The 26,254-nt window shown below is 44.1% G+C and overlaps 1 protein-coding gene across 1 annotated transcript in view; it reads left to right on the top strand.

Moving 5' to 3' along the window:
• The window catches only part of PTCD2 (pentatricopeptide repeat domain 2), a 34,818-nt gene extending 8,979 nt beyond the window's left edge, over window positions 1-25,839 (top strand). The window contains exons 3-10 of the mRNA XM_065406405.1: window positions 238-367; window positions 5,823-5,940; window positions 9,219-9,297; window positions 10,562-10,653; window positions 13,972-14,085; window positions 19,489-19,563; window positions 21,084-21,197; window positions 24,325-25,839. Of these exons, the coding sequence (XP_065262477.1) occupies window positions 238-367; window positions 5,823-5,940; window positions 9,219-9,297; window positions 10,562-10,653; window positions 13,972-14,085; window positions 19,489-19,563; window positions 21,084-21,197; window positions 24,325-24,549 (947 nt within the window). The 3' untranslated portion in view covers window positions 24,550-25,839. The remainder of the gene's footprint in view (window positions 1-237; window positions 368-5,822; window positions 5,941-9,218; window positions 9,298-10,561; window positions 10,654-13,971; window positions 14,086-19,488; window positions 19,564-21,083; window positions 21,198-24,324) is intronic.
• Window positions 25,840-26,254: the final 415 nt, after the last annotated feature.

The raw sequence follows: 26,254 nt of genomic DNA, 5'->3' as shown, positions 1-26,254 counted from the left end.
CAGGACCAAGTACTGATTTTTGCCCCAGATCCCTAAGTGGCCCCTTCAAAGACTGAACTCACAACCCTGGGTTTAGCAGGCCAGTGCTCAAACCACTGAGCTATCCCTCCCCCAGCTGCACTGGTGCTGTAGTGTAGATGTAGCCTATGAAATTGTCATACTTCTGGTACAGAGTATAGTATACTGACTGAAGGAGCTGTGTCCACTAGACTACTGCAACAATTTGTTTACTTTCAGATTCATATTTTAGAAATATCAAAGAAAAATTGAAGAAAAATAGAATAATCCTCAAAGATGAATTAAAAACATTGCTGCATTTGTGCCAGACACCAGACGATGTGGAAATAGCTAAAAATGTTATTTACAGGTAATTTAGAAAAAAATCCAAAGCAAATTGTTTTCTCTGTCTCCTTGTATTTTTCATTTATGGTAATTTTATTTGTAATGTATGCCTCTAGCAACGATGAAACGTTGAGCTCAGTAAAAGGAAAAAAGGTTATGGAGAGTGAAAAAGCCGCTCGCACCTGGATGTTGCCCTGCAGAAAAAGATGGAAGCATGCTGGCATGAAAATAGCCCTGCTACTGCCTGTACTGCTTTTGCTTTGTAAATAGAGGACTAGAGTATTTAGGGCTGTCAATCTAACACATTTTACAAGTAGCATGTGTACTAAAAAAATAATGCAACAAAAACCAATACAAATAAATGCTGTAGGCCCACTCTATTGCTAAACTGATAGGGTATGTCTACACTACGAGAGTAGTTCGATTTTACTTAAATCGAATATGTGGAATCGATATTGCAAAGTCGAACGTGTGTGTCCATACTAAGGACAGTAATTCGACTTTGTGAGTCCACACTAACGGGGCAAGCATCGACATTGGAAGCGGTGCACTGTGGGCAGCTATCCCACAGTTCCCGCAGTCCCCGCTGCCCATTGGAATTCTGGGTCGAGCCCCCAATGCCTTCTGGGGAAAAAAATGTGTCGAGGGTGGTTTTGGGTAACTGTCGTCATCCAACCGTCACTCCCGCCCTCCCTCCCTGAAAGCGCCGGCGGGAAATCAGTTCGCGCACTTTTCTGGTCAGTGACAGCGCGGACGCCACAGCACTGCGAGCATGGAGCCCGCTGTGACCATCGCTGCAGTTGTGGCCGTTGTCAACGCCTCGCAGCTTATCATCCACCTTTCCCAGAGGCAGATGCAGATAAATCAGGCGAGGAGGCTACGGCACCGCGGTGAGGGCCTGAAGTCTGAGAGTAGCACAGACCTGTCAGAAAGCACGGGACCCAGCGCCGAGGACATCACGGTGGCAATGGGTCATGTGGATGTTGTGGAACGGCGATTCTGGGCCCGGGAAACAAGCACGGACTGCTGGGACCGCATAGTGCTGCAGGTCTGGGATGAATCCCAGTGGCTGCGAAACTTTCGCATGCGGAAGGGGACTTTCATGGAACTTTGAGTTGCTGTCCCCTGCCCTGAAGCGCAATGACACCCGGATGCGAGCAGCCCTGACTGTCCAGAAGCGAGTGGCCATAGCCCTCTGGAAGCTTGCAACGCCAGACAGCTACCGGTCAGTCGCGAACCACTTTGGCGTGGGCAAATCTACCGTGGGGGTGGTTGTGATGCAAGTGGCCAACGCAATCGTTGAGGTACTGCTCTCAAAGGTAGTGACCCTGGGAAACGCGCAGGCCATCATAGATGGCTTCGCCGCGATGGGATTCCCAAACTGCGGTGGGGCTATAGATGGAACTCACATCCCTATCCTGGGACCGGACCACCAGGCCAGCCAGTACATCAACCGAAAGGGCTACTTTTCAAAGGTGCTGCAAGCACTGGTGGACCATAGGGGACGTTTTACAAACATCAACGTCGGATGGCCGGGCAAGGTTCATGACGCTCGTGTTTTCAGGAACTCAGGTCTGTTTAGACGGCTGCAGGAAGGTATTTACTTCCCGGACCACAAAATAACTCTTGGGGATGTGGAGATGCCTATAGTCATCCTCGGGGACCCAGCCTACCCGCTAATGCCCTGGCTCATGAAGCCCTATACTGGCGCCCTGGACACTGAAAAAGAACTCTTCAACTACCGGCTGAGCAAGTGCAGAATGGTGGTGGAGTGTGCTTTTGGCCGTCTCAAGGGGAGATGGAGAAGCTTACTGACTCGCTGTGATCTCAGCGAAACCAATATCCCCATTGTTATTGCAGCTTGCTGTGTGCTCCACAATCTCTGTGAGAGCAAGGGGGAGACCTTTATGGTGGGGTGGGAGGTTGAGGCAAGTAGCCTGGCTTCTGATTACGCCCAGCCAGACAGCCGGGCGATTAGAAGAGCCCAGTGGGACGCGCTGTGCATCCGGGAGGCTTTGAAAGCTAGGTTCCTGAGTGAGCAGGGTAACCAGTGACTTTTCAGTTTGTGTACAGAGAAGCTGAACCTGCCCCCGTTTCTTTACCCAGTAAATGTTCACTATCCTCTCCAGTTACATACCCCGTTCCCCCCTTCCAACACACGTTTAAAAATAAAATCACTTGAATTTTGTTAATGAACACCGTTTTCTTTATTACTGTTTTCGTGGGAAAGTGTTGAACCTGGGACGCAGACTGTGGTGGGGAGCGGGTGTAGTGTAGTGATGCAAATGACGCTTCCAAACTCCAGGAATGACAGGTTCCGCAGTGGTGGACTGGTGGTTTCAACGGACCCTGCCACCCCTCTTGTTCGGGACTCTGTGTGTGGGGGGGCTATGTGACTTTGTGGCAGGGGGAGGACGGTTACAGATCCCCTGCTGCGTGGCTCTGTGATCCAGGATAAGGACCGCCCCATAAGATCTGTAACTGCCCTCCCCCGCCACAAAGTCACAGAGCACCCCCCACCCCCTACAGAACACTAAAACCACCTCCCAGACTGACCAGGGTAACTAGTGACTGCAATGTGTGTGTGCCCTGCTGCTGAACCTGCCCCCGCCTCTGTACCCTGGTAAAGGTGACTGTCCTGTCCAATTACCAACCCCCTTCCCCCCCTTCAGACAGACTCTCCTCTAAAGAACATGATGGAAACAGTAATTAACAGAAACGTATTTTTTTATTAGCAACTACACATGAAACTGGGGGGTGAAACTTGGACGGGGGCTTGGGTGAGGCGGGAAGGAAAGGACTTGTCAAATTTTGGGGAATGAGAGCCTTCTAGTAGTAGAGCAGTCTGCAGGGGTGGAGTGAGAGTTTTCACCGACTCTGCCGCCCCTCCTTCTTTGGACTTTGGGTGAGGGGGGTATGGGACTTGGTGGCGGGGGAGGGCGGTTAGAGAGAGACTGCAGCGGGGCTCTGTCCTCCTGCCTCCGGTCCTGCAGAACATCCACAAGGCGCCGGAGCGTGTCCGTTTGCTCCCTCATTAGTCCAAGCAGCGTTTGAGTCGCCTGCTGGTCTTCCTGCCGCCACCTCTCCTCCCGTTCCATGTGTGAACGGTGCATTTGGGACAAGTTCTCCCTCCACTGGGTCTGCTGTGCTGCCTGGGCTCGGGAGCAGCCCATAAGTTCCGAGAACATGTCCTCCCGTGTCCTCTTCTTCCTACGCCTAATCTGCGCTAGCCTCTGGGAGTGTGATGCCAGGCTACGTTGGGAGACAGTCGCAGCTGTGGGAATGGGAAAAAGGGAGTGAATTCCTCAGAAAGATAAATTTAGTTGTGAACAAAGAACATAGTCTTTCTCTGTGAAGAAGACCATGCACAGCACCTATCACATGCGCACTCAGGACAAGGTCGAATTTTCGGCCTTCGCATTCAGTGCCTGGGGTCTTGCAGTGCAGATCAGAGAAGCGGGGCAGGACACCGGAATTTGTGTAGCAGGCCGACATAGTAAGCCGTAGACTTGTGGCTGCTTAAAACTTTAATAGTTGCACTGGCTTCCTTTCACATTGAAAGCAATGCCAGTCCCTGCTGCCAGCAATCCGGCAAGCATGAACTCTGCCCCTGTCCCACCCCCTCGCGGCTTTCCCAGGGAAAGATCCCTGTATGCTGCCCCTCTCCCGCCTCCACCGCGTGGCTGTAAACCGCCGGTTACAGTTCTGTAAAGGAACGGGCAAGCAGTCCCAATACTAACATTCCCCAATGTCACCATGAGCGACATCACCCTGATGAGGATCTCAGACACGGAAAGAAAGAATGCTTCGGGAAAGCCTGCAAAGACCAGGGCCGTATGCCGCCATGCTCTGCAGGGCAATGATCCCGGAGTACTTGCTTGTCTCCTGGCGCGGAAATGTCTGCTATTACGGAGGACCCAATAAGGCCGCTCTCCCCAGGAACCTGATGCAAAGGCTTTCCAATTACCTCCAGGAGAGCTTCGTGGAGATGTCCATTGAGGATTTCAGCTCTATCCCCGGACATATAGACCGCATTTTACTGTAGCTGCACTGGCAGGGACTAAACAGTAGAGCGGCTTGGGCAGAACAATCATGCAAAACCGGACGTTGTTAGATTTTTTTTCAATAGTTGCACTGCCCAGGACTGAAACGTTAAGCGCCTAGGGCACACTAATCATGAGAAACCCATTGTTGTTATTGTTAATATTCCTGTTCTGTTAAAAATAAATGTTTAGATGTTTAAAACACTTACTGGATGATCCTTCCCCTGATTCTGTGTCCGGGTTAACGGCTGGGGACGGTTGGTAGGGGATCTCTGTAAGGGTGATGAAGAGATCCTGGCTGTCGGGGAAATCAGCGTTGTAAGCGCTGTCGACTGCTTCGTCCTCCTCATCTCCTTCCTCATCTTCCCCGTCCGCTAACATGTCCGAGGAACCAGCCGTTGACAATATCCCATCCTCAGAGTCCACGGTCAGTGGTGGGGTAGTGGTGGCGGCCGCACCTAGGATGGAATGCAGTGCCTCGTAGAAACGGGATGTCTGTGGCTGGGATCCGGAGCGTCCGTTTGCCACTTTGGTCTTCTGGTAGCCTTGTCTCAGCTCCTTGATTTTCACGCGGCACTGTGTTGCATCCCGGCTGTATCCTCTCTCTGCCATGGCTTTAGAGATCTTCTCGTAGATCTTTGCATTCCGTCTTTTGGAGCGCAGCTCGGAAAGCACGGACTCATCGCCCCACACAGCGATCAGATCCAAGACTTCCTGATCAGTCCATGCTGGGGCCCTCTTTCTATTCTGAGATTGCACGGCCATCTCTGCTGGAGAGCTCTGCATCATTGCCAGTGCTGCTGAGCTCGCCACGATGTCCAAACAGGAAATGAGATTCAAACTGCCCAGACAGGAAAAGGAATTCAAATTTTCCTGGGGCTTTTCCTGTGTGGCTGGTCAGAGCATCCGAGCTCGGACTGCTGTCCAGAGCGTCAACAGAGTGGTGCACTGTGGGATAGCTCCCGGAGCTATTAGCGTCGATTTCCATCCACACCTAGCCTAATTCGACATGGCCATGTCGAACTTAGCGCTACTCCCCTCGTTGGGGAGGAGTACAGAAGTCGAATTTAAGAGACTTCTATGTCGAACTAAATAGCTTCGTGGTGTGGACGGGTGCAGGGTTAATTCGATGTAACGGCGCTAAATTCGACATAAACGCCTAGTGTAGACCAGGCCATAGAGATTAGTTTGTGGGCAAAAGAAGAGATGACATTATTATTATTACTGTTCACTTCATTATTTACTAATTGGCTGGAGCTGACAATGTTCTTTCCATGCAATGATCTTACTGTTGTTCTAAATGCCATTGACTGTATACAGACAGAACAGTCTGCCTAAGCCATTTCACATGCAGATTTCATTGCCTCTTGAAAGTCATAATTAGTCACAATTTTCCACTCCTGATGTATTTACATTTTAAAAATCTTTTCTAATCAGGTACCATGCAGAGAACAGAAATGTGGCCTTTGGTGAGTTTAAATTTGGACCCCTTTTTATGAGGCTGTGTTATGAGCTGGACCTTGAAGTACCTGCAATAGAACTCATCAAAGATCAGGTAGCTTCCCTTTATATATATAATTTTTTTAAAAAATTATTTTCCACTTCAATTCTAATTTTGGTTAGTAATATGTTGCATGTCCTGACCTCCCGTGAGCTCAAAGTTATAGTAAAGTGGAAGATTTGTAGAAATAATGGGAATTTATTTTCTAAGATGCAAAGGCATGTGGGCTGATTAGCCAGTGCTGACTTTCCAGTCTCTGCTTTTCTCTGTTAGGAACAACAATTGAAAACATTGAACCAAACTGGCATTTCTGTTGTAATTGGGAGGTTAGCTGGATTTCAGAATAATTACAACATTTTCTATAAAATGCATTGAATAGAAGTAGTTCTTCAATCTATCAAATTTACCTAACATTGGTAAACATATTTCACTGATGCATCTTTGGACATTGGTGATTCTGAGTTTTTTGTATAGAAGATTAGGCCCAGATTTAGAGATGTTGAGCATTTGCAGCAACTCTTGAAGCTTACGAGAGTTGTGTGTGCTCAGCACCTCTGAAAACCAGTCCCTTAATGCTTTACAATGATAAAGACTAGTTTTTGGACAGCATTTTGAAGCTATAAAATCCTATATACATGCTACCTAGGTCATTATGACAGGGGAGGATGGACTTCGGAGCCCTATAATGTAGAGAGAGGATATTATCAGCCTGTTCCAAAGCCCACTGAAGTTGATGGAAAGACTCCCTTTGACTTCACTGGGATTTGGATCAAGCATTAATTTAGTAACATGGTTGAGCACATGCCTAGCTTTAAGCATATAAGAAATCCCTTGAAATCACTGAGGCTGCTCACATGCTTATTCAGGCATGTCTTTAAATAAACATCTCTTCGAATTAGGGCCTATGTAAGAGAGGCCCTGAGTTCTTGCAGTACTGATGAATGATATTAGATCATGGAAGGCAGATGTCACAGTTACCGGGCCAGCCACATCTTAAATACCTTTGTCTTTCTCAAGTGCACCCCTCAGGTGACAGGCCTGGCTTCCTGCACCTCACTCTTGGTGGAACCATGTGATCCAACCACTCCTAGATTGTGTCTTGAGGCTGTAGCACACCTGTTTACCCAACCACGTTAATCCAACAGGTCCAACCAAGTTTGGCACCTGTAAGCCCCTTTTTCTCCAGGCACCAGTGCCAACTGATTAAAGTGACTCAAAAACAGCATCTTCAAAACAAAGTAGCATTTAATTGCCAAAGGGAACACAGAGTTTAGGCAAATGGGTCAGCACAACAAAGAGTTGAATATATTCCCTTACATAAGCTTAACCTCCCTATTCATAGCTCAGGTAGGTCTGACTTATTCCCATCTGTGGGTTGAGAGAGCCAGCTTGCTTGCTGCAGTCCCTGTGTATGTCTCCGTCAGTTTGGGTGTCCGCCTCAGGGTATGTCTACACAGCAAAAGTGCACAGGCTAGCCTACGCAAGCAACCTTGTCCGGCTCAAGCTAGGGTGGTAAAGATAGCAGTGTGGACATTATAGCATGGGTGGCAGCATGGGCCAACCACCTGAGCTTAGACCCACCATGACCACCTGGGTCTGAGCTCAGGGTGGTTAGCCTTTGCTGCCACACATGCCATAACATCCATGCTGCTATTTTTAAGATGCGAGCTTAGGTGAAACTAAGGAATGTCTGTCTACTTGGGCTGGTAGGCATGATCCCAGCTGCAGTGTAGACATACCCTGACAGACCAGCTAGCTCAAGCCTAAAGCACCACTTAACTCAAGCTAGAGATTTGTGTGTGTAGATGGGAGTCATATTAGGGTGTAATACTCAAGTTGTAACTCAAGCTGACTGTACTGTAAAGACATACCCTACGTTTTTGGAACAGCTTGATCCTAGGTTTTGGTTTGGGAACAATATACCTTGCCAGACCATCTGGAGCCAGGCAAGGGCTATTCCCAATCCATAGGTTCCCCATTGTTTCTCCCTTAACAACCTCCTTTGATTTAACTTCTGGCAGTCAAGCAGGTTAATGTGGAACAGATAACCAGAGTGACATGCCATATTTATCAAAAAACTACATGTAATAAAGGCTACAATTTTTTTCACAGACATTTTTTAAAATGTAATGGCAGAGGTGTGTGAAAATGAGGCCATCTCACGGAAAGGGGAAGAGCAGGGGGCCTATGGGAGAGGTTGGAGAGTGAGCCCATCTCGGTGAGGAGGGAAGACCCTGAGGAAAAAGCGGGGCTGGAGAGGAAGCCTGCTTTGGACTCACCCCGCAGCAGCAGCTCCTGTCGTGTAGGGCTGGGCCTGGATCCCTGCTCCAGGCATCGGTACTTGGCTCACTTGGACACAGCGCCACTAAGGTATGGCTCGTCCGTCCCTCTGTAGATGGAGGAGAGGAGGGCCAAATTGGATTGTCATTGTGACCTAGTCCATGGGTCGCAATGCCACTCAGGTTTGGTGTCTCCGCCCCTCTGTCCCCATCTGCAGAGTGGCGGACACACCAAACCTGAGTGGCCCTGCGACCACGTGGGCCAGGTCACCACTCCCAGAAGGGAAAGGAGCTGTTGCTGCGACGATCACGGACTTTATTCAGATTCATGATTATCAGAAACACTGATCTCCCCGCCAAAGTCGTAGCCTTACATGTAACCTCTTCATTCTCCACAGTAACATTCAGCTGTCGCTAGTGCAGCCTCTGTGGATAGAAATTCAAACTTAATATACCTCTAGCATTGTGTTGTCTCTCACACATTCATTTCCCTGAATGCTCCATGTTCGGTATAATTTCAGTGAGGGGAAAATACGCTCATTTTTCATTCTAAGGCGCGCTCTCATTAAATTTTCTGCTCTTGGTAATTACAGCCTTAGTCCTGGTCAGCTCACCACTTTTGTTCTGTGTTCAGCAAAAAAAACTCCTTCAGTTTGATGGTGCTGGCATTTTTTCCCTCAAAGACATCATTAATCAGTGTTCAGCTACAGGAAAACACAAACCTGAATTTATAACTGTTAAGCTTTCAAAGTAGCCTGTACCCAGTCAGTTCTGTTTGTACTAACTTAAAGGGCATATTCTGCCATCAATCTTTTTTGAAGTAGAACTCAGTGGGAAGTTCTTCTTCAAAAATCAGTGACACAATATGATCTAAAGTTCAATGGAAAATTAAAGATTACTCCACTGGGGGACACAAGCAGAACTTTGAGAGCCAAATGTATCACTTAATGGGACATGGCCAGTTCACAGCTGGAGGACATGCTGTATGTGGTAAGGAAGGGCCTAATAGCAATTTTGTTTAAAACTGGCTCTGTTTATATGTTTCTTCACCAGACTCTGCACGGCTTCTTCTCTGATGGAACATCATTCAATATTTTGATGGATATGTTGTTTAAAAAAGGTCATTATGAAAGTAAGTACTAAACTAAATGTGTCAAAGCAAATGCATTTTGAGCAAGGTACACGTCTTAAATATAACCATGCATCTATTTTAAAACTATCAATAACACTGAACAGTGTGCTCCTTTTGGCTAGCTGAGCCATATGTGATCACTCTTGGATTTGAAAGCTGCACAGCAGTATGCAACAGCATTTGAAGGGCTCCATAATGTGTACTTATTAAGTACTTGCAGCAGCACTCGAGCCTCCCATTAGCAATACTGTACAATTATGGTTGAGGCAAGAGCCTTTTGTTTTAGACTCCTATTTTTGTTTTAGACTCCTATTTTCCAGGGGCTTAACTTCTCTAAAAATGTCCTTTAGACTGAAATGTCTCATGCTTTTTTCCCCTACACTGTTTTGTTTGTGGTATGGGGAAGGTTGAAGAAAATTTGTTCAGGCATTTTTGTGGGCGTTAGAGCACGTGGAAAAAAATGTTTGTAAGAAAATTGTTCAGAGGCTCTGTTTGTTTGTTCTGAAAACACATACAATCAGAGTGTCTTCCCCACATCACTGCCATTGTCTTAAAACCACAATCTCACCCTTTATGAAGACCTGGGAAACTGTCTCATGTGGCCTAGAAAGGTTTTTCTGACATGAAAATCTAAAGCACAATGTAAAGTAAGGTTGAGCCAAATCCCTTTTTTTGAATTTGAAGAATATCCAGCACAATGTCCTGGCATTTGGCAAATCTGATTTCAAATATTGCCAGGGTCATTAGGTCAGGAAGGCAAGCTACCCTGGAAATGAGCATATTAGAGACTGGATACAGGGCCAGCATGAAGAGAAGCAGCTGGGAGCTTGTGGGAATTCTGTACGGGGTTAGTGAAGGGAGTTTGGCCATATTTGTAGATGGCCACTGCCTGATGTCTCTTGGGATCTGGGAGGATAAGGAGGCATATGATTTGAGAATCACATTTGTATGAATATAGATCTGACAATAAGACAGGATTTTCATACAAATTGAATCCAAATCAAGTATTCATCACATCCCTTTTGTAAAGTAACCGCTATCTCCACCTGGCACTGATGCAAGGTTTCTGAAAATGTATCATTTATATGTAAATTCTCTTTTTAGACTAATAGTTCTTAATCTGCAACATTATTTTAAATGTATATTTTTTGGGGCTCACATACTGTAATCTTGTTTTTTTGGTAGTAGATGGGTTATACATTAAGTATAAGAGCCCCAATTAGTGAAGTACTTAACTACTGGATGAATATCTGTTTTTTGGCAGGTGCCTTGGAAGTGCTGGGAGAAATGAGAAAACAACATATAAAATTCATGAAAGACACCTATTTACTTGCATTTGCAATATGCTACAAACTGGTAAAATGTTTCATTATTTCCATGAAGAAGTTTTGTGGTATTTTATTTTAATTAGATTTATCTTTAAAATTTCTATTTGATACCCTGCCGTTGTTTCTCATCTGCTGCAAACCCTTCAGTTGGAAACCTAAGTCAATCATAGATCGCTTCTTTGTCAAGTGTACAATATATATTGAACACACCAAAAAAAAAAAATGTTAAGTTTGCAAAATTGAGCACTCATAAATTAGGAAATGCCAGAATTAAGATTTCCTGTGCAACTGTAATTCATCCCCCTTGTGCACATATATTATGATGCAGTCTATAATTGTATGATTACATACTATTTTTTCCACAGGACTCCTGCCTCATTCAGTGGCAGTTCTGCTATTATAATACACTCCAAACTTGGCATTCAGCGCTTGTTATTTCCTGGAATATCTGCTCCTTGCAGAAATGTCAGTGTATGCTCAAATCATTCACTAATTTTGCATTATAGCAAACATTATCTAGGGACTAGACTGAGGCACCCAAATTGGTGTCACTTATGATCTCTGTTTCTCTAAATTTGAACCCGGTTCTGCAAAAATGAAATGTTAAGGATATTAACACAATATTTTTTCTGCTATTTGTGCCACCCTAGAAAAGTTTTCCTCCTTTAGTTATAGCTCTGTAGGAAATCCATACTTACAGTTTTCCATCATGCTCTTTGGGAATACAGCCACTGGCTCAGAATAATAACTGGGTTCCATGGTGAACTCAGTTCCCAGAATTTTTCAGCTAAATGTAGGAGATATTTTTTATTTTCACTAAAGAAAAAGAGTTGGCCTAAAACACTATCATGGTAGTGAGTTTTACAGTCAATCATTCTCAAACTCCAGTGGCCTGAGGAGCACCTTCAGGTGGTCCATGGAGAGCTGGCTGGTCACATGGTGACGTTATTTGATGGCCTATAGGATGGGAGATGGAAAGTGTTCAAGAATGGGAGAGGAGATTGTCCACTATGTAAAAAAGGTGGGTCCCTTTGCCTACAAGCAGATTGGAAGCCCAGACCTAATAATTTAAATGTAGAAAGTTAATATTTGGGAAGTTATGAGCATGTAAAAACTTGGGTTATAATCAAACTGTTTTGTAATCTAAATTATAGAGATTGCTACCAGGTATCTACTGTAATAAGAGTAATAATATAGGGCCAGATCATGGCCCAAGGAGCAACCCCCCATTAAAGGGCTTTGATCTTCACTCCTACCAGTCCAGCATCTCTAAGGCATCCTTAGCCCCTACCTGCAGTAGCTGGCATGCAACAGGTTGTGAGGAGTATCAGCAGCACATACAGTCCACTGCTTCAACACCCCTCCCCCAACAAATCAACATACGTATTTTTGGGCTAGAGGATCATGGACCTCTGCTGTTCATACCCCTAAAATTCTGATTAATATCCTTGTATAATCTGCTGCAGAAAGCTGCTGAAGAATTTGGTTTCATTGCACACAAAAGTGTGTAGCATCCTGCAAAGGTTCAGTGGAAATGCTTGGTTTCTACTGCTTTTGACCCTAGTCATGCTTTTAGAAGAACCTGGGCCATCCTCACTTATTGAACATAGCTGCTAAAGGAGGGTGAGCTGAGCAGTGGTTTCAAACAATCACCCAGTTAAAATTTAACAGCAATAATACATTTCCCATTTCATTCAAGACAAGGTGCCTCTGATAAGGGGATATGCCAGGATAGCCCTTTATGCACTAAAGTCGATTGAAAGGAGATTATTTGAAATTTTAGTCTTTCATTGGTTCTGCCACCCATCTTTTAAAGTGGTACATACTAAAATGATGGCTTGGGGAAAGCATATTACAGAAGCTCTATAGAAGTGCAAAATATTATTGTTAATATTGCAATATAGGAAGCCTTAGGAAAGTAATAAGCACACTCTTACAAGGAGAATCTCTCTAAAGTTGACTGTCTTCGGATGTAAAATTATGATGCTACTATAAGTAATAGTAATGTGTAATTATAGCTGTATAGATTTATTTTGAATAGCAATACCCAGAACCTGCTCAGAGAGAGATATAGGATTTAAAGATGGGATTATTGCTCGTGGAATTATTGTTTAATCTTTGCACAGAAGTGTTTTTAAGGTCAGACAACTGAATATTTCAAATCATTGTAAGGGATGGCTATCATCTGACTTCAGCAGGTGGTCTTTTCTGCTGCTGCCATGAAGGGCAGTACCTCTCTTATGGAGAACAAAACCTTTAGATAATAAGTCTGTCTGCTAATCATTGGAATAAGTCTCCAAAAACATACTTTTAAATAAAATTGTAAATAAAATAACACATGAAGGGTCATTAACAGTAGTGAAGACTGACTATCACAATAATAAAATAACAGCCTTAAACACTGAAAGACACTAATCATAAAACAGTCAGCTGGTACATCGCAGGTGTAATTCTTGACGCCGTGGCAACAGAAAGCAGGAACAAATATTAGAAAAAAAAAATTAAAGGTGATTAACTAAGCAGAAAATACATGGACAAACTCATCACACTTTATTATATGATCCCATTAAAAATAGTGATGTAATATCAATGAGTGCATTTGGCACATCGATCCGCACAGTAAGACCCTGATCCTGCTGACTTCAATGGGATTACTTGTGTGCATAAAGTTAAGTGTATTGTAAGTCTTTGTTGCAGCTGGCCCTAACAGAGTGCATGTTTAAGGCATTAGTGGAACATCTATGTGATTATTTATTTCCAATAAATAATGCAAGTTATCCATACTGAAGAACTAGCAAAAATCTAAACTATATTAGAATTCCTCCTGAACTATCTTTCAAAATGTATTCTGTAATAATTCTTATGGAAACAAATGAATTCTCAAGTGCCTGGGTACAGACTTCTCTTAGATTAATGCTATCTAGAAAGCACATGGATTTCCTTTGAGATCCAGTGCAGCTCACAAAGCAATGTAATGATGAAAAGTCAATTTGTTTAGGAGGCATGCTGGGGGTGGGAGGGGAAGTGTCCATAGTGCTAAGCACAATGGTTCATGGAGCCGTTTTAGCGCTCTGAGCAGCCCACAATCAGGGCTCCCATAATCCTACCTCCCCTTGATTATATCTTTGGTGCTGTCCTTCTCAGGAATTGCTGCACAGAATTTGTCCTGTAGCATAGTGTAGTTTGGTTCAGGTGAGATGACCATTTGAAAAGATGTTTGTCTTGTTAGTCTGATGTATGAATTTTTATATGCAATAAATCTAGCAAATAAAATTCTGAAATCATGTGAAGCATTTGCTGCTTCTCTAAATTGACAATCACGATGTGGATTTAAATGTCTACACAGAACAGCCCAGAGTCTTGCAAAATCTTCACAAAGTTACTTGAAGAGGCTCAGTTACAAGGAGATAACCTGCTAAGACAAGCATACTGCTTTGCTGTAGCATTTGCTCTGAAACAGGTACTGGGGTTTTATTTTTATTTAATCTTTGATTCTGTTGACTTTCTGTGCAATGTGGTAGCAAGCAGAAGGAAAAGAAAAAGGTGTGTCTGTCTTCCACTGTGATTAGGCCTCTGAAAAAAGAGAACAATATAATTGCCATTTAAAATGTGTGGGAATTTTGAAATCCTAGAATACATATTCAGCCCAGTGCACAGTTATTTAGCCCTTTTAATGCAAAATCCCAACACAGTATGAATTGAGATGGCTGCTAACAACAGTAGTGCCCAGAGGCCAAAGACGTAAACATGGACCCTGTCCTGAACACGTTGGTGAGGGTGTTAATGATGGCTTAACTCATGACTTCCTTGGTATGGGGTTGGGGGGGTGTAAGAGAGAGAGAAAGAACTGTAAGTTAAATGATGCTCTAGGAAATATTTTAGAGAAGTTCTATAGCCCTTGTTACATGGCAGGTCAGACTAGATGAATCAATGAAAAAGTTAACAAAGCTCTTTGGTAATAACTAAATACCCAGGGAAATAGTAACATAAATACAAAGGCTGCTGTAAATTAGTTGCCTACTATCCGCTTTCGAAACTGAAACAGAATATCACAAAATAGGAACACCACATACAGAGGCAGTGCAAATATCTCTACACTGCCCTGACAGCATGCTCCAAACCTGACATAGAAGGGACCACCTTCAGGTTTCTGAGGCAGCATAGTCTGGAGGATTGAGTAGAGGAATGGGGATTAGAAAATTCTGAGTTCTAATCCAAGTTCTGACACTAGATGGTTACACAATCTTGAGCAATTCATTAACCCTCTGTGTCACTTTGTGTAAAATGCGGATGATACTTTCTGCCTCACCAGAGTGTTCTAAGGACTAATTAGTTGGTGTGAGTATAGTGATTTGAATGTGTAAAGTGGTATTTAAATATTCAGTCTCCATGCTCATTCAATCCTTGGCCCCTCTGGTGCATCTCTGTGAGCATAGAGACTGAATAATAATAACAAGTGTACTTAATTAGTATCTGTTGTTGTGGTGGTTCTTGTGATGTGGACTTCTTTCCACAGCCTTTAGGTTAAAACCAAAATCTCATTCCATATACAAATATGGAGTCTCATTCTTTTGTATTCATAATGCCTTTATTTTGCCTACTAAAATATTTTAAATTCCTGTTTTACAAATGGAACAGCACTCTTGGATGTACCTGTATATTACTGAAGATATGGGGACTTTGACATCATGTCTCATTATGTGCTTAAGAAGCGTATATAGTGATTTGATCACACATCTAGTGCTGCCGTATAATAGAACTGTAACATTGTATTGTATGACAAATTAGCTGATTTATATAGCATAGTAAATGTGCCTGGCTATGTCCACAATGTAAAAGCGCTGAACCAGTTTCCCCCTAGTTCAGCAAGGTATTTAAGGAGGTGAGAGTCCTATTGTCTCCAAGCTACACACCCTTCAGAACATTTCTGGACTGGGGCCTTAAAGTCTAAAGGCTCAAGATGCTACCATAGGGCTTGTCTACACTACGAAATTAGGTCAAATTTATTAAAGTCGACCTGTAGCCTCCGATTTTACAAAATCGACGGTGTATGTCTCCACTATGCACATTCTGTCAGCGGAGCGCATCCCCACTATCATGGGTAGCATAGACTCAATGGAGCGATGCACTGTGGGCAGCTATCCCACAGTTGCTGCTGCCGATTGGAATTCTGGGTTAGGCTCCCAATGCCTGATGGGACAAAAAAAATTTTGTGAGGCGTTTTGGGTACATATCGTCAGCCTCCCATGATGCACTTGGCTCCTATCTCCCTCCCTGAAAGCAATGGCAAACAATCACTTTTGTGCCTAAGCTGGGTTACTTGTGCAGATGCTATAGCATATCAAGCATGGACCCCGCTCAGCTGTACGCTGTTATTGTGAGCGTCACAAACACCTCGCGCATCGTCCTGCGGTATTTGCAGAGCTTAGCCAGGACCAGCTGCATGGAAGAATGTGATGCCATGCAAATAGCTGTGCTGGAAGCCATGGAACGGAGCGATTTGCACATTCTGGCAGTGGCAGCCGGACTTGTTGACACAGTGGAACAAGCTTCTGGGCCAGGGAAACAAGCACAGACTGGTGGGACCGCATCGTGATCCAGGTATGGGATGAGGAGCAGTGGCTGCATAACTTTCGAATGCGTAAGGCCACTTTCATGGAACTTTGCAAATTGCTTTCCCGAACCCTGAAGCGGAGAAATACCAAAATGAGACCTGCCCTGACAGTTGAGAAGCGAGTGGTGATAGCCCTGTGGAAGCTTGCAACGCCAGATTGCTACCGGTCAGTCAGGAATCAGTTTGGAGTGGGTAAATTTACCGTGGGGGCTGCTGTGATCCAAGTAGCCAGGGAAATCAATTCACTTCTGCTAAGAAGAGTAGTGACTCTGGGAAACGTGCAGGAGACATAGTGGATGGCTTTGTCGTGATGGGGTTCCCTAACTGTGGTGGGGTGATAGATGGAATGCATATCTCTATCTTGGCGCCAAATCACCTTGCCAAAGAGTACATAAACCGCAAGGGGTACTTCTCAATGGTGTTGCAAGTGCTAGTGGATCACAGGGGCCATTTCACCGACACCAACGTGGGATGGTTGGGAAAGATACATGACGCGCGTATCTTTAGGAACTCCGGTCTCTTCAGAAAGTTGCAAGAAGAAACTTTCTTCCCAGACTGGAAAATTACCGTTGGTGATGTTGAAATGCCAATAGTTATCCTTGGAGACCAGCCTACCCCTTGCTTCCGTGGCTCATGAAGCCATACACAGGCAGCCTGGACAGCAGTAAGGAGCAGTTCAACCATAGGCTGAGCAAGTGCAGAATGGTGGTAGAATGTGCCTTTGGACGTCTAAAGGGGCACTGGTGCAGCTTGCTCGCTAGGTTAGATCTCAGCGAAAGCAATATTCCTATTGTTGCTGCTTGCTGTGTTCCACATAATACCTGTGAAAGTAAGGGGGAAAAGTTTCTGGCGGGTTCGGGGGTTGAGGCAGGTAGCCTGGCTGCCAATTATGAGCAGCCAGACACCAGGGCAATAAGAAGAGCACATCAAGGCGCACTGCGCCTCCAAGAGGCTTTGAAAAACAGTTTCATGAATGATCCAACACTGATGTGTGACCGTTGTGTGTGTTGGTCCTTACCAGGCTGCCCCCTTTTATGCATGTACTGCCCTGTAAACTAAACCCCCACCAACCACAGTGTGCACAGTGAATAAAGAGCCTCTTGTCCTCAATTCATGCATTTTTATTATGCTAACAAACACTGAGCAGAGAGAGCAATGAATAGCAATGATAACCAGGTAAGGGCCTGATAATACAGGGAGGGAGGGGCAAGAACGCATAGCTTATTACAATTGCACTGTCTAGCAATCACAGTTGTGGGAATGAGAGCTTTCTGCTCCATGAACCAACCCCTGGAGTTGAGTTCAAGGGATAACTGAGCTCTCTTCTCCCTTTCCCCCCCCCCCCATTCTAAGATGTCTGGGAGAGGAGGATATGGAACTTGGTGAGGAGGGCAGCTGGTTCATCATTGGGTGCAGTGGGACTCTAAGGTCTAGCTGCCTTTCCTGCATCTCAACCAGAGGCCTCAACATGTCTGTTTGCTCCCCCATAAGCCACAACATCTCTTGCATGTTACGCTCTTGTTCCCTGCTTGCTTTCCTGTCCTCTTGGTTGGTGCGCATGCTCTCAGACAGTGTGAGCCTCCATGCATTCAGCTGGGCCCTGTCAGCCTCGGAGGAGCACATCAAATCACAAAACATGTCTTCCCTTGTCCACTTCTTTCGCCTTCTAATCTGGGACAGCCTTTGTGCTGGAGTGGAGGAAGCACTCAGAGAAAATGTTGCAGCTGCAAGGAAAAGCATACATTGTTGAAAACAAAAGGTTAACTGTTGCAATGAATGAAACAATTCACAGCAGTAAATACATTCCCTGAGGTACTCGGCCAAATTTTGTGTTTTAAAAGAAGAGCCTGCCAGTAAGGTACAACAAATGGCAGAGCGCTGGGCAGCAGATTTCGGTTGCAGGCAGGCATGGTAAGCACACACGAAAGGGTAGGCGGTGTGAGGGCACACCTGGGGATATTTTTTTGGTGTAGAAACTATTGGCACATAAAGAGGCTTTTCCGGGGAGCATCCTTTGCATGGCTGCACTGGCCGCCACTGTATCCCAATTGTTTACCTCAAATTAAACATTAACCACAATTGCATTTAACCCCTGTAGTGTTATTACAAGTGTGCACTCACCAGAGGTGCCTTCCCCGCCATCACAGTCCTGCACCAGTGGATCCTGTGAGGGGATTGGCTCCAGAGTTAGGAAAAGGTCCTGGCTGTCGGGGGGAATGGATCCTTCGCTTGCCTGCTGCGCATTCTCCTCCTTCCTCATCAACAGTGTCCTCCTCGTTGTGGCCCGGGTCCCCCGGGAGGTATCCAGGGAGAGTGTTGGGGTACTGGTGGGGTCCCCGCCTAGAATCGCATGCAGCTGCTCATAGAAGCAGCATGTCTGTGGCTCAACACCAGAGTGACTATTAGCCTCCCTTGTCTTCTGATACGCTTGCCTGAGCTGCTTTATTTTCACACGGCACTGCTATGTGCCCCTGGTGTAGCCTTTTTCTCCCATGCCCATTGCGATTTTGGCATAGATGTCAGCATTTCTTCTGCTGGTTCGGAGCTCTGCCTGCACAGACTCTTCTCCCCACACAGCAAACAGATCCAGTGTCTCTTGTATGCTCCACGCTGGAGCACATTTGCGTACCTGGGCAGCCATGGGCAGCTGTGGTGGTGAGCTCTCCACGCTGATCAAACAGGAAATGAAATTCAAAAGTTCCCGGGGCTTTTCCTGTTTACCTGGCTGAAGTGCAGTGGAGTTGAAAGTGCTGTCCAGAGTGGACACATTGGAGCACTCTGGGATGCCTCCTGGAGGCCAAACAAGTCAAAATACACTGTGCTGTGTCTACACTATCCCTAATTTGACCCGGGAAGGTTGAATCTAGCACTACTCCTCTCGTTGAGATGGAGTACAGGCGTTGATTTTAAAAGCCCTTTAGGTTGGCGGGAAGGACTCAGTAGTGTAGACACGCACATTATAAATTCGACCTAATGCGGGGTATCTCGATCTAACAACGTGGTGTAGACCAGCCCATAGAGAGCTTCATGACACGAGAAACACTGAGCGGGGTGTGTTTCTTACAGAGTGAATACTACATAGAATGAGTGGGTCTTTTGGAATATTTTGAAAGAGCATGGGTGGGGGAGTGTAGATGTTTAATTGGGAGGTTGTACAAGCTAGCTGTTTTTAGGTTTTTTTTAATAATTTGTTTTTGTACAAGCATAACTTGATGTTTGTTTTGTTTGTTTTTTCTTCCTTCCTTCTAGAATGATGTGGTAAAAGCCCAGTCCTTTTATTCTCAGATCATGAACACAGAGAGCGGACTATGCAGTAATCTTAATGTAAGTGTGGTTATTTTGCACGTTCACATAGGCTTGTGCAGAGAAATACACTAAAGGAGTTATGTATGCATTTAGACCCTGACTTTCTCTTGCATCTTGTGTAATCATAGAAGTGTAGGACTGGAAGGGACCTTGAGAGGTCATCTAGTCCAGTCTCCTGCACTCAAGGCAGGACTATGTAATAATTATCGATGTCTATGTATGATAGCACTTTTAGTACCTTTAGCTGAAAGAGCTCAGAGGAATCTGGCATGTGGATTTAGGAATGTGAAAAACATGGGTGATTTTGAGATTGCACATAGATCACATATATCTGTGCAAAATGAGCACAGTCTGGATGTAAAATGCCACCCCTCTGATTTGGTGCTTATTATTTTTCTTTACTATTTGTAATACTGTAGCCTATAGGAGTCCTAGTTATGGATCAGGACCCCATTGTGCTAGGCACTGTAGTGCTTGCAGTGGAGAGGCTCTAAGCTGATGGGAGAGAGCTTAATAACTCCTGCCTCTGAGAGAGGTGGTAGCTATGTCGGTGGGAGAAGCTGTCTACATAGTGCTGTCTACACTGGCGCTTAGGTTGGTAGAACTTATGTTGCTCAGGGGTGTTGATTATTCACACTCCTGAGTGAGATAAATTATACCAAAGTAACCTGTAGTATAGACAAGGTCCAAGAGAAGTAAAACAGTGTTGTCTTTACTTTGCCCTTGCATTGTTCAAGTGTGAATGACTACACAAGGTGCAAGGCAGTGGAGAAGAATCTGGTTTTTAGGACCTTGTAAGTATTTTAATGATGCAATGGGCTGCTCCAAAAACGGACTCAGCTATTTGTCATGGTCACTTTTAAAAATAAGTCCCATTCTGAATTGTTACAAAAATAGTTTGTTTTTATTGAATATTTGTAGTAACAGAGAGAGGGGCTGCATGACCTAGTTTGGTGAGGGTAGAGCTGGGACCCTATTCTCATACAGCCATTGCTTTTACTGTGGGCCGTTGGGCAAGTTACTTTAATAAAGCTGTTTTCTCCCATTTAAAACCGCAATTTTAAAACACCACCATTTAGACAAGCAAAAACTCTTAAGTAAACTTTACAGCTAGCTCTGCCTAGTTCCACCCAAGCCCTGCCTCAGCTCAGTGCACATCTACATGCAGTGAATCTTTCTTTAGCTGCACATTTTACCAGCTTAGTGAGGAAAATCCTTTGTATGTGATTTTTCAGAAGCTAATAACTCAGTAAAATCAAAACCAGTTTCCCCCAGAGCAACAAACACAGCTGTCTGTGAAGACCACTGTTTCCATGACACGGTTCATCTTCCAAGGCCCAATTGTTACACTGTAAAGGCTCTTCTCGTTAAGTCCTCCCCCCATGTTTGGTAGAGGATCAATAGAGCATTTAAAAATGTAAACCTTTACAGTTAGCTTGTATTTAGTCCTGTCATCCTTGCCAGTGTCCTCCTTTTAACACATTTAAAGCATGCTTTTTGGTGGTGTGTATGATTTTCTATTTTTTCCTTTTAAAAAGATTCTTGTACTGGCCAAGTCTGGGGCACTAGAAGACCTTATGCGGACACTGGAGGACGCATTGGATATGGGTGCTTCACAATTGGTGAAAAGAACTGTGTTTTCTGAGCAGATGGTGAGTACTCCATAATTTGGTTAATTAAAAATCATGGAATCATTAACACTGAGGGTGAGACTTATTAGGTGATGATCTAGTCGATTCCTTTCCCCTGCTGGAGCAGGTTTTCTTTTCCTCCAACATGTTTTCTAGTGCTTCGGCTTATTTAAGTTATTCTTTTGGCATAGTTTGCAGATATTGAACAAAATAAGTGAAAGAACAAAGATTACTTTAAAAACCGCATTATTATCATCAGTGCTGTTCATTTATCTAGTTTATCATCCTTTCTCTATTATAATTATTGTATTTAATGTTCTAGATAGCTTAAGGTACCATAATCAGGTAAGTGAACAAACTTGATGATCACTTTTCTGCTTCTCTTCAAACATAAAAGCTCTGTGGAATAGGAATGGGGATGAAGAATGATCTTGTTTAAAAACAGGACTGGTCATCATGAGACCTGTCTTATATTCCTAGCTCTGGTAAAACCTTCCTTTGTGACCTTAAGCTACTAACTTGCTTTCCCTGGGTAAAATTTTCAAAGTGCCTAAATAACTTAGGAGCCTAAATTTCATTTTCAGAAGTGACTTAGGCCCAGATCCACAAGCAACTTAGGCATTGCGATGTGCAGTGTCACAATGCTGAAGTTTTAGGCTCCTACAAAATCATAACAACAACACTGTGGTCCACAAAGCCTGAGTTAGGCACCTGTGCTCCCCATACAATGAATGGGCAGAGATAGGCACCTTAGAATGCAATCCACATGCTAGTCAGGGAGCTACCTAAGGGTATGTCTATACTACCCGCCAGATCGTCAGGCAGCCATCGATCCAGCGGGCGTCAATTTATTGCGTCTAGTCTAGACGCAATCAATGGACCCCCGAGCGCTCTCCCGTCGACTCCTGTACTCCACTGGGCCGAGAGGCGCAGGTGGAGTCGACGGTAGAGCGTCAGCAGTCGACTCACCACAGTGAAGACACTGCAGTGAGTTATTCATGTAGCTGAAGTTGCGTAACTTAGATTGATTACCCCCCCCCCCCCCCCAGTGTAGACCAGGGCTAAGTTAGCCAGTGGGAGATGGCAATGAGAAAGGTGTGTGCTATGCCCCACCCCCTCAGGGAGATAAGCACCTAAGTCTGAGCTGCAGGGAAGCACCTGTCTCTGTAGGCGATCCACAACTCGGGGGAGATAGGTGCCCCTCCGCCCAACTCGAATGCAGGGCCTGATCCGGTAGGAATGCTCAGAGGCCACCTGTCTCCACACAAAACAGCCGGAGGAAGAGGAGCTTTTACAACCTTTATCCCAGTGGTTAGGGTACTCACCTGGGATGGGGGAGACCACAGATTCAAGTCCCCATCTGAGAGGGGGCGGGTGCAGAGATTTGAACAGGGACTGGCCACCTCTCAAGTGGGTTATCTAACCACGGGACTATAGGATATTCATGTGGGTCTCCTTCAGTCTGTCCTATTGAAGTTGTTTTACTTTAATTGAATAATTAAATATTAATTGGGCCAAAGAAAAAGTGAGACTCACTCTATAGTCCAGTGGTCAGGACACTCACCTGAGAGGTGGCAGACAGCAGTTTGACACATCCCGGATGAGTACCCACAACCTTTTGCCCAGTGATTAAAGGAAGCTGCTCCTCTCTCTCCTCCTCCCCTGGGCTATTTTGTGAGGAGTTAGGCAGCCTCTGAGCACACCTGCTGGTTCATGCGAGTTGGGCAGAGGACTGCCTATATTCCCCTGGCTTATGGATCCCTCTGGAGCTGAGGCAGAAGAGAGGCATCTGGATACCTAGAGCAAGGCAGCAGCGTGCATGCCTAGAGACAGAACCTAGGTGCCCAGGGAACTTCTTACTGCGAAAACATAGATATCTACAGGGTCAGGTGGCAGCCAACTGGGGGTTTTGTGGATCGCAGTAGCACCTAAAACCAGGACTTAGGCTAGTAAGGCCTGAATCCACAAAAGTACTTAGGCGTCTAAGTCTTGTTTAACATCAGTGGAACTTAGTGTCCTAAGTCATGTAAGTGCGTTTGAAAATTGTACACCCTGTGTCTTACCTTCCCCATCAGGATGTTGTGAGGCTTATTAATGTTTGTAAAGTATTTTGAGATTTCCTACAGAAAAAGTATTATCATTCCATTACTATATTAATCAGTAGGCAGAATATGTTCAAGGAGAACGCTGATCTAGGTGGGTTTGGCAGCACGGCTTTTCCTTTTTCTGCAAATGTTTAGCAGCATGTTGAACTTGTTCACTTTGAACACATTTACTGACTGAGCCATTGTAAGAATATAAAAATGCCTGCTTAAACACTTACCTGTAGAATTAATGGGGTGGTGGAGAGAGAGTGGGTATCAAACACAATTGTTGGTAGAAAGATGATCATGTAGTATATGTATCTTTTAAACTACTACAAACAATAAGATACATAAAATAAGGTTTTTAAAAAGCAGCATCCTGGTTTTGTAATTTGAGGTTTGATCACGAAAACAATTGACTCCATGGGTTTTTTCCCCTCCATTTTCTTTACAAGGTTACAAATGTTGTTTTGTTTTTTAAATAAAGGTTTATAAACTTGTCAAAGACCAAACACAAATCTTACCCCTTTCCTGTGCAGAGTGCATTATTCATCAAGTCCATATAAAGCAGATTTTCTTCTGAGTTCATCTCTTTGTACAGATTTCATGGTGTTCAGAACTTTTGAGCATTATAGCAGCCTGATTTTTAGTGATTGCATTGTACGTGTAACATGCTAGATTACTTTCATTGAATTATAGTGTTGATCTGGGAAACAACACTATAATACAGGATACAATTATACCATTTGGGTTTAAAGAAGAAATAATTGTGTTATTACAGTCTGTACTAGGACTGAAAAGAATACGTGGATACTTTACAGAAGCTTTTAATCTAATAAACTCTCTTTAATTGGTTTTCAACACATTTTCAGTCGTATGTTGCCTTGTAACATGTACTGTTTAACAGTCTCTTGCAGATGGTTATGCTAACCTTGCGTCTCACTGTCACCACATAGTTTTGTTTTTTTTTATTGAATGGTTGTTTGTGTTGTCTGGAAGGCAACGATTAAATGGGATTTGTATTTGCTGGACTGTTACAATGTGCCATTATCTCTTCTTCAAAGCTGGTTACAGTCAGGGAAGAGTTGGAGGAAAACTCTGTTTTTCGTGCCAGATTAGAAGATATCTGTGCCAAGCTGCAAGCATCAGGACAGGTAACCAAGCTGACTCTGGACGACATGCTGTACCATATTTCTTATGAAAAGAAGCACCATATGCAGTTATTAAAGCAAGCGCAAGTGAGCCGTCGGACTTTCAGACCACTTAAATCTGCTCTGTTAGCTGAGTAGTTCTATATTTGACTGCAAATTGTACTAACAATAGCATCACTTTAAAAAATGTGTGAATAAAGCATCTCTTCTTCCCCTCCCCTGCAGACAGATGTTTTAAGCAATTTGTCTGAAACAGTGTTGTGTTTTCTGACTACTAGCCGTGCACACCCAACCAGGGATCTGAGAGTCAAGCAGAGTTCTTTCCTTCTTGTGTGGTCTCCCCAGTAATAAAAGTTATGATTCCAAGTTATGACCTTGGTGATCTATGTATCTCTATTGCTTTTGCACGTGTCGAAACAATTGGCGCTATGAGTGGAAGTTAGTAAATAATCCAATAGACATACAAGAAAGAATAGAATCCAACTCAGTCTCCTCTGTGTTGGCTTTGCAGAAGTATCAGGAGTAAAAGCTTAGGCCCTGATCCTGCAATAAAATCCACATTGGCAGCCCCCTGCCCCTATATGTAGCCTCACTGAAGTCAGTGGGGCTTCATGCGGAAACAGGACTCCGCCCATGCAGGATCAAAGACGTAGTCATTCAAGTGAGCCAGTATGACTCTGAAAACACGTGGGGAGCAGGTTGTGTAAAACTGGCATTGTCTTATTCAACCAATCACTTCTTGGTGCAGAATTCCACTCGCGGCTCTGGCATTACAACACATTTTATAACTGACACACATGTTCACTCTATCAACTTGTCTTTTGTTCACTAAGTCTCCTTCTGCTTTGTCCCCTTAGTATTGTAATCATTAGTTACTATGGAAACAGTGTTGTGGGTATGGGCTTGGTTTTGTGACTTCCACAAGTGCAGCATAAAGGATTTACCTAATCATTTGAAGTTCATACCATGATTTGAGAAATGTAGGAGTCTGTGTGCTGGTTTCATGACCACATGCATGTGGTCAAGATAAAATACAACACACACACATTTGTGTTGGTATTACAGTTGGTTTTGGAAGACTTGTTCTGATGCGCAACATGTTTAACTTTTTGTTAGATGTGTAATTCATTGGCTTACTGATTCAGGACAACTTTCTTCTTCTCAATTGGGAATTTTCTTACTAGTTCTAACTCAATACGGACACTAAAGAAGCTTAGCATATTTTCTTTTGAGATGAAAATTCTTACAATATTTGTAAATGTATTTCATAAAGACTGTTTCAATGCAGTAATGGCTAAACGTTAATTGAAGGTAGACTGAAAGGAGCAGAGTATTGTGTATGCACTCAGAAGGATGCATTTGACATTTAGGAGAAAAATAGCTTGATGTAAAATGCACTTTTATGTATAATAAAAATAGTATGACTTGTCTTTGTTACATTACTAATGTCTCTTCAGTTTTGCTAGATTACTTTTGCTAAATCTCCAAACGTATGTTTAGTACAAAAATATGTGCTCCTTGTATGGCTGCTGTTCCCTGGTATGTATGTCCGTATTCTGCAGATCAGCTTTCCTGATTGGCCAGGCCGCTTTCGTTTTTCAAACCAATCCAACCACTGTCCTGTCTGTGATTTGGAAGTTGTTTTTTTTTAATGTTATCTTGTGCCACTAAAGTCCACCATTAGCATAGGTCATGGCTGACTAATCCTCCACCTTTGCTCTTCTTTACTCTTGCCAGAGTGGAGGACAAAGCCACCAGGGCATGGTTAGTCACCAGCTTCCATCTGCCCAGCCAAGTGTTTCTGTCAGTCTGTCTCCCCCATCCCCGCTGCATTGATTAGGAT

This window comes from Emys orbicularis, chromosome 6, assembly GCF_028017835.1.
Source record: "Emys orbicularis isolate rEmyOrb1 chromosome 6, rEmyOrb1.hap1, whole genome shotgun sequence".
NCBI classification, from domain to species: Eukaryota; Metazoa; Chordata; order Testudines; family Emydidae; genus Emys; species Emys orbicularis.
Note: the sequence above shows the minus strand (reverse complement) of the source record. Positions and strands in the feature narration are given on the sequence as shown.